General features: G+C 41.6%; 1 protein-coding gene across 1 annotated transcript; it reads left to right on the top strand.

Moving 5' to 3' along the window:
• Positions 1-557: 557 nt before the first annotated feature.
• On the top strand, positions 558-7176 carry LOC112289239 (serine/threonine-protein kinase STY8). Its single transcript, XM_024534296.3, has 13 exons — positions 558-2177; positions 2541-3153; positions 3472-3546; positions 3690-3827; positions 3993-4183; positions 4490-4582; positions 4856-4954; positions 5331-5388; positions 5506-5634; positions 5777-5838; positions 5952-6023; positions 6314-6416; positions 6691-7176. Exons 1-13 carry the CDS (start codon positions 1774-1776, stop codon positions 6784-6786), a joined length of 2133 nt encoding a protein of 710 aa, XP_024390064.1. The 5' UTR covers positions 558-1773; the 3' UTR covers positions 6787-7176.
• Positions 7177-8652: the final 1476 nt, after the last annotated feature.

The raw sequence follows: 8652 nt of genomic DNA, 5'->3' as shown, positions 1-8652 counted from the left end.
TGGATGAATTCTTCCGTCACCACTATTCATCCTGGAGGATGCTTTGACTCTCATTATTCTCATCCAGCTTTTCTGTCCTCTGAATGCTGTACACACTGGATTTACTGCCGCGGTCACTGTCCAGGCTTGTTTTGGATGTTCCCAACACCACCACCCTATGCTTAGATGCCCATTGCCGCAGCAGCCGAATGACGGGATCCTTGGAATAGAAAGAAAAAGAGAGAGAGAATATTCCTCATGCATTAGAATATTCCCTGCGGAAACGTTCCCAAGTTCTCTCTGTCGACTGGGAACCAAGTGCAGGGACTGATGAATCCCGACGGAGAGGGGGGACATAAGCGGAGATTAGCTTCGTGGATGCGGAGGGGAGAGTGGGGTCAGGTCAACATGGGGACTGCTTTGTGAAGCAGCAAAGCACAGCAGATCACTGTAGTTGTCTGTTTACATTTCGTACTCAGACTGGGGATAGCAACCCGCGCAAGGGCTCCGCTGGAAACGAGGCCTTTTTCCCCTTTCGCTGTCGTCCTGCTTCTTTACCCCGAATTGTTCTTCAGTTCAGCCAAATTCACCGCCCTCTCTAACCTTCGTACTGCACCCCACTCTAGGAACTCCGCGCCTCTGCACTGGCACTGCTCGCGGGTTTTGCTCTACTCCCCCCCGTGTATCGCAAGCCGCACCACCTCATCTGCTGCTTGAGCTGCCACTCTTGACACGGCTTTCCTCGTCATTGTTCTTACCCTCTCGCCACCTCCCTTTTCAAAGTGACTCGGGGTTCCACTCCGTGTGTTGTTGCACATTCAGTCGGATATTCGATAGGCCTTCTTATTCCCTGTTGTTCTCTCACCCACTCAGTGTGTGATAATGAAAGTGTTAGTGATTGTGACATAGTATTCCTCATCTACCATCTCTTATGCTACTACTTCCGATTGGGATTGAGCACTCAAATTTGAAGTGAAAACCACGACGTTAGAGAATTTGTAGTAGTCCTCTTCATTTAGGAGGCAGTTTGCAATTTAGCTTGTTTCTCCAACTGGTGCTTCGGTTTGGTGTTTGTTTCACAACCGTGCCGTCTGATGCGATATTGCAACCGTGCCGTAGGTTAGAATACCGCGGGGCTGTGTGTAGCAGCATATTGGCTGTGTACTAGACCCTGTATTGTGGTGTGGAACTACCTTTGGAGAAGTTTCAATCGATCACGCAAATGGTTGAGTGTGACTGCAACTGTACCTCTTAACGAATAACGATGTTGATGAGGACTTAACACCACGCCATCATTGTGAATCTGGTTGTGGAATTTGGCATGCAGTAGAAGAGCGTGGGTGGTTTGTTCGTCCTCGGCGATAATATTCAGTTACTGAGAATAGTCACCGATAAACAAATTCTCACGTGTTTGATCTAGAAGTCTCTCTGCTGAGACGTAGAGTACAAGGTTGGCGGAGAAGTTCCTCTTTGTTCAGGTTGAGCTGGCTACGTGTCTCTGTTGAGCGATTGACAAGCATGCGAGTGTAATGGTGAGGAACGCCTGGGAGCTCTTCAAGTGGTCGTTGGCGCACTTGTAACGGAGAGACGTACTGCGTACCAAGTAGTTACGATAGCCGGCTGAGTACGCTCAGTCTGAGCTCAGGATTTGCACACTCATTATCATTGTGTTCATTCAGGAAAGAGCCTCGTACGGACGCTCAGTGGGCTCTGGAACGTCTGAAGTAGTGCTTACAGAAATAGTCAGAAATAGGTACCTTACTGTTGCCGCAGTTCACATTTGGAAATGTTAGTATGCTTTTCAACGAGAATGCGGTTGGATTGCTAGAATTCATCGGAAACAGGAACGGAGCATCGCTGGAGCATGCCCGGAGCAATGGTGTGGCTAAATGTGAGGAAAGTTATGCAGAGGCATTGCAAGTCGATGCTGATGAGGGAGGCGACTCGCGAGGTGCGGATTGCAATGGCGAAGACTGCAACACTACCTCCAATGATTGCTCACGAGGCTCTTCGGCACAAATGGAGGACAGCCGTGAATGCTCCAGTGACTCCGGAGGAAAGAGCCAGAGTGTGTCATCTTCGTCGATGAAGGCTGTGGAAAACGTGGTGATGCAAATATTAGAGAGCGTGCGAGCTTCTGGATACGGCGAAGAGGTTTGCTACGAGTTTCGTGACCATTTCCTCCGTCTCCCCTCCAGGTAATTAATCTTTCCTTCATTTGTATCTTTTCTTCGCAGTACCGTGCAAGCTCCGCAAACACTGACCTATGAGACTTAGGATAGAGGTACAGGTCCTCGACAAGTCCTGCGTATGCACACAAAGTGCTCCTTTATACAGTGAACTCCGTGGATAGATTTTCCGAAGTGTTTTCAGTCAGGATTTCTGCTATCATTCAATTTTCTGTCGAGCATCATGTATATTGTACAGAATTTCCAAACATGAAGTCATGGAAATGGGTCTAGTCTTAGAAGGCAACTTTATTTCAGCGAATTGGAAGACCTAATGTTTCTCAGAGAGAACCCTAGATTTTAAGTGCTGATCTTTTTGGCAAACATCTGTAGGTACACCTTGAATATTGATCCTCACAGACATGAAGACGTGCTTCTGCACATGGAGCTTCTGCAAGAGGCGCGTGAAGCAGAATATGCCTCTAGCTGTAGTAGCTATGGGGACTCTGTCGTCCCTACTCCACAGGTTCATGTACGTAAAGTTCAGCTAGCAGGGTTTGGATCGTCTCCAGGCGATGCAGCAGATAACACTGCTTTCCCTCCTTCTGCGAGGGAAGATTTACCAAGTAGAAACGAATTGCGGATCCCGAAACCTGCGTTCGGGTCTGGATCAAATCTGGTAGGGTTAGGACTTGTAGGTAGTCCTAAGCTCCATGTGTCCGAGCCTGCTATGAGTAGGTCATTTTCAATCCCACCTCAGGGAACACCTCCCCGTTTTTCTCCCTTTGGAGAAACACCTTTGAACGGCAGTGGCACATATCATCCTATTCCTCGCCCTGTATTTGGGAGTTCTGCAAATTCTTCACACGTCGATGATGCCAGCGAACACCACGATGCTTCATCACCCTTCGGGTACGAGATTACGATTGCGACTTCCGATAGACAAGGGCTTCTTAGGTACTTTACAACAGCTCTCAGCGATTCACATCTGCAATTAAACATTAAGGTACGTTCAATGTATGAGTCGGATCCAAACGTAACTTAAGATAAGTGAGGATGATGTTGCCCCAACTTCCATCTTTCCTCTTGTTGACTGATAATATTTTCCGAAGTTCGTGTTAACACAAGAAGTTGTATGTATCTTATTACCCCGAGTCTAAACCTTTGGGACTAAACCTCGAGACTGTCAAATTTGGTTTCGCTCGATTTTAATCGACCAAAACTAGTTTCCTCGCAAGATTGGAAAGGTTTCGTCTAGTATTTTTAGTCGCGGGTCGTTATGGGTATCTGATAGGTGGATTTGTTTGGATGTGGTTTGTCAAAGGAAGCTCACGTTTTCAGCACAACAGATGGAATGGCGCTGGAGGTGTTTGTAGTTGAGGGTTGGCATGGAGATGAGGTGAGTCCTTTCTTACATTATCTTGTAATTTTTGAGGATTTTGAACTATCCTCGAGTTATGGTTAGTTGGAACTGGTGCACTTTGTAGAAATGATTATGCAATTCTACATGTGCTCTGAGCTTTAGTTTATGTGATTTCACAGGCAGAAGAATTGAAGCTAGAAGTAATATCGGCCCTTGATGAAAGGTCGGGTTTAAGACGTAACTTTTCTGGGGATTCAAGGTTGCGAGCGGCTGCTGAAGCTATTCAATACGAGGATTGGGCTGTGGACTTCAATTTGGTACAATTACTTCCATCAAAATAATAAAAAATTGTATAGATTGGTGCCCAAATCATGAGAGACAGAAGTAGGCTTCCTATCGCACGAACTTAATCACAGAACCTTAGGAATATGTGTATTTTTCAAGACAATCTGTTAAGTTTCGCACGTTTTCGTACTGTGCAGCTTGAGATTGGAGAGAAACTAGGTACTGGATCGACTGGCAGATTATTTAAAGGAACTTATTTGTCTCAAGATGTAGCGATTAAGATCATGGAGATAGACGAATACAGCAGTGGTACAGACTCCGACACTCACAGGTCTACTCCCGCGTCCGAGCGACTTCAGATTTACAAGCAAGAGGTTTCCATCATGAGGTAAAAAGGGCATAGTTCGACATCTTTCGTTGACTTGACGAGCTTGATGCTTCCAGTCTATTAGTTATCAGATTAATTAGTATTCTTATCTCTTGTATGGTGTGTGCTTAGTGTTATCTTGGGTATATCTCAATCTATTCGCTATGATGTCTTTTAACATTGGTGTGTTCTTTTTCGTTTAGTAATCGAGTGATGTCGAAGTAGGATTTTTTCACGGAACTACTGTTACAGGATCAGGGGCATTTAACGGAAATGTTGCTCCTGAAAAATCGTCTTGTAACATGAAATGGAATCATCTGGACGCAGATTGGTTAGACATAAAAATGTGGTTCAGTTCATCGGCGCTTGTTCGAAATGGCCCAAGCTATGCATCGTCACTGAGCTAATGGCTGGTGGCAGGTACAACTCTTTTAAGTAACTTTCATATGTATGTGATTGCAGTGCTCTGTTTTGTTCGTCACAGTGTGTGTCAGTGTATCGAAAAGCTCCTATGATGGGTGTTAATGAGTTTATCATAAATATGGCCGTGTGATGGTACGTGGAACATATAAACTAGTCATAGGGGTTGGTGCAGCATAATATTTCAAAGGTTAGTAGATGCCTATCTACGACGTCATTCTAATGCTTTCCAGACTTCACTGAAGGCCTTTCGTGTGCTCTGTTTGGGTGCAGCGTCCGGGATCTTCTTGACAGTCGAGTAGGCGGCCTAGATCTTGCATCAGCAATCAAGTTATTGCGTGATGCTGCGAGAGGAATGGACTTTCTTCATAAGTAAGCAGCACTTTCATAAGCTTTTTTTATTTTTTATTTTTTTAATTTTAAATTTTTTATATTGTTTTGATGAGATTGTGTTAAATTGAAATTATTTTGATCCCTAGACGATAGCTAAGTGGAGACTATTTAAACGGTCTTTACTAATGCAAAGATACTTGTCGTGTAAGTCCTTAAAAGGTATGGATTAGCCGTTTAAGTTTTTAGATGTTTGATCTCGCAATCTGAAAATTCCCTTGAACAATCATTATTTGGGGCAGGAAGCCATTTTAGAATTTAGCTAATCAATATGGTCCAGTTCTTCGCAGTAGGGATAGGTAGTTGTCGTTACAAGTATTTCACGTTGCATCTACTAACATCTTATGGATTTGAACAGGAGGGGAATTGTACATAGAGATATGAAAGCTGCAAATTTGTTGATTGATGAACATGATGTAAGTTTCTATCATTCCGTTTTCTTATTCATGTATTGCCCTATTGCGCAAAACTTTAATTGGATTGTTGTAGCAATGATAGGTTTCTAATTTGAGATGCATGAACTGTTGTAACAGGTCGTCAAAGTTTGTGATTTTGGCGTAGCTCGCCTTAAGCCTACTACAATCAATGCTGCTGACAAAAGCATTTGTTATTCCGCTGAAATGACAGCGGAGACGGGAACTTACCGGTGGATGTCTCCAGAGGTAATCTTACCAATTGCCCATGTGTCAATCGGGTCCATGAAATTTTCGAACTTCTGATCGTTATGCATGTTGTGCTTAACTGAAACAATGTGTAGGGTTTTAGATAGCTTTCTGACGTTTGCTTCCTTTCTGTGGGTGAAAGGTTTTGGAGCATAAACCCTACGACCACAAAGCAGACGTTTACTCCTTCGGTATCACAATGTGGTACGCTAAATTTGACTACTCTTACTTGTGAAAACTCGAATTATGCTGCGTTTCCCATGCTCTTTTGGTGAATTCATGTTTGATTGAACGTGTGCATTTGTGGATGGGTGCAGGGAAGTTTTAACTGCAGATGTACCGTACGCCGGCCTAACCCCATTGCAAGCTGCAATTGGTGTTGTCCAACGGTGCGTCTTCACTAGCTTCTCTCGATACTCGTAAAGATGTTTTTCTTCTTTATAAAATCGTGATGACCTTCTTATGTTCTGATATAAATCGTTTAGAATTATGTCGTTTAGCCGAATCATTTGTCTTATTGATCTAAAGCTGCTCGACTACACGCTTCAACAGGGCATGTTTGTATCTGTTTGATTACTATTGCAGCTGAGTAGCGGGCAAGATTGCAACTGTGCATTACTTTGGCGTGCGTAAACGGATCGTCCGGTGCTGATTTTCATATTCTTTTGTTTGGTTTCAGGGGGCTCCGTCCGGAAATTTCGCCGTATGTGCCTGCAGTTCTAGCTAACTTAATGCAAAGATGCTGGCATAGAGATCCGAATGAAAGACCTGAATTTAGTGAGGTACAGAGAGTCGGTTCTCTGGTTTCTGTAGATATTGCGTGTCATCTGGCTAATTTCAAGCTACGTTCAATACAATCGCGCAGATATTCTTAGGTGCTCAGTCTATTTTGATAGAGTATTGTTGTTTAGCATTTTGGTTCTCATTCATACTTGTGTTTCTTACGGTGGTGCGCTGGTTTCGGTTGTGTCGTGCCTTACCAGCAATGGGGGCCTGAATTTTGTCTAACCGTCAATGTTGTAACCAACATACTAATCGTTGATTGGTGTGGAGCAGGTACTTAGCACACTTGAGCACATGGTAATTATCCCTGTGCCTTCGAGAAGAGTAGCCTCAAGGAGGAGGACGACAAACGCTTCCTTTCGATCTTGATTTCTGTTAATGTATTCTTGAAACTATTTGATATGCATCAGCATAATACCACAGGAGTCATTTAATTTCGTAAATGTATACACCCCTAGATTCTATTGCACATCCTGGAAGTGGTTCGTTATTGGCTATTTTCACTTCACAAAGTTATACTGGTCTTAGCTATGGGCCTTGCAGTGTCAATTTGCAGGCTGTCAACCTTGATGGTCCATTGCTGTAAAATAATGATTCTTTACCGAGAGGAGTGCAGTCCATCATTTGATATCTTAAGGAGCACGTCTCACGCCTGGCATTGGCATGTGAGATATTGTACCAATATGGGGCGCTCAGCGCGTTAGCTTCAGATACGAAAGATTTTGAGCTCTCAATATTAAGCTTTTTGACATTGTGGTATTGACTGTGACATTGTAGCTTACACGGTGAGCCAGCCACGTGGGAGAAGTATTGCTCTTACAACAAAATTTAAGAGTAGCTTTAGATTTGAATGGGAAATATTTTGTAGACAAAGAAAACGATTTTTCAGTTAATACTAAGTGAGGCAGATTCCATGACAGTAATGTAAATTACAAAAGAGAGGTTTGGTACAAAATTTATTTTGGGAAAGAAAAAATCAATGCTTGTCACCATTTCTCCATGTGGGTGATTAGGCCACAATCTCCAAGCTCTTACCTTAAGATGGATTGTGTACAGGAAAGTAAGAATTGCCTATGGTTGTTCAAATTTGACTTGCTTTTGAGGTAGTAAAATCAAATTGAATTAACCTGGATTAGTATATAGAATGACACAGTTTAACTTGCATTGTTTTTGAAATATTAGTTTTAAATTTCTGCAGATTTCTTCATCTTTCAATGATTTTTTTTTTTTTTTTTTTTTTTTTTCATTTTTCAATATTAATTTTATACCACTTTTATATAATGGTGGCTTTGATTCATCATTGTTATGTTCTTTGAAAGAATGTTACAAAAGTTGGATGCATTTGATGATGTCCATTTATTTAGATCTTGAGCAATTTATTCTTGTGTGAGATTTATGATGAAATATGTATACATGTTATTTTAAAATTTTACTATATATGTTATATTTATAGTAGGGATGTAGGGGCTATTATCCAAAGTTAGAGTTAAGATTTAAGGGGGTTAGAATTTGGGATTAGAAATTAAGCTTAAAAGATTAGAATTCAATAGAAGCACATAATTGCTTGAATCTTTGGTAAAATTTTTGCATATCTTTTGTCTTGGAATGAATCAATGTCAATGTAGAACTCAACTTGACACAGTGGAAGAGTTGGATGTTAATTGACAGAACATGTATTGTTAGGATTTTGAAGTATTGTAATGTTTGAGAATGGTTGTGAGCATTGTTTGGGCAACATTATTCAATTGTAAAATTGGGCTTTAGTCTTGCTTAAGAGCAAGTAAACATGACTTAATTAGATTAGCAAGATCAAAGTTATTTTTTTATTTTTATTTATTTTTAAAGGTTTCAAAGCAAAGATAGATGCAATGGCAACATATGCAAAGCAAGGAAGGGAGGAGTGTTGGCAACATGAAGATTGTGCTTACATATGAGAGAGTTGTCATTTGAACCTCTTGTCATAACTTGCCCATGGATCTCACAAAGGAATGTAAGATGATTTCATCTTATGACTTGCATACATAACAAAGCTATCTACATTTAATCAAACCCTTATAAGGTATGTCTCTTTCTTTGGGGTTTTCTAGAAGCCATGCAAAGTTATTTGCACTAAACAATACAAAGTTGTGAATGAAGAGCTAGTAAGAAAATAAGTGGCCAAATTGTGTTGAAATACTATTATTTCTTTTTTAAGGACAAAAAATTGGATGCTTTTGGTATCAAGGTTTTAAAGAA

The sequence above is a fragment of the Physcomitrium patens genome, chromosome 12, assembly GCF_059467195.1.
Source record: "Physcomitrium patens ecotype Gransden chromosome 12, ASM5946719v1, whole genome shotgun sequence".
NCBI classification, from domain to species: domain Eukaryota; kingdom Viridiplantae; phylum Streptophyta; class Bryopsida; order Funariales; family Funariaceae; genus Physcomitrium; species Physcomitrium patens.
Note: the sequence above shows the minus strand (reverse complement) of the source record. Positions and strands in the feature narration are given on the sequence as shown.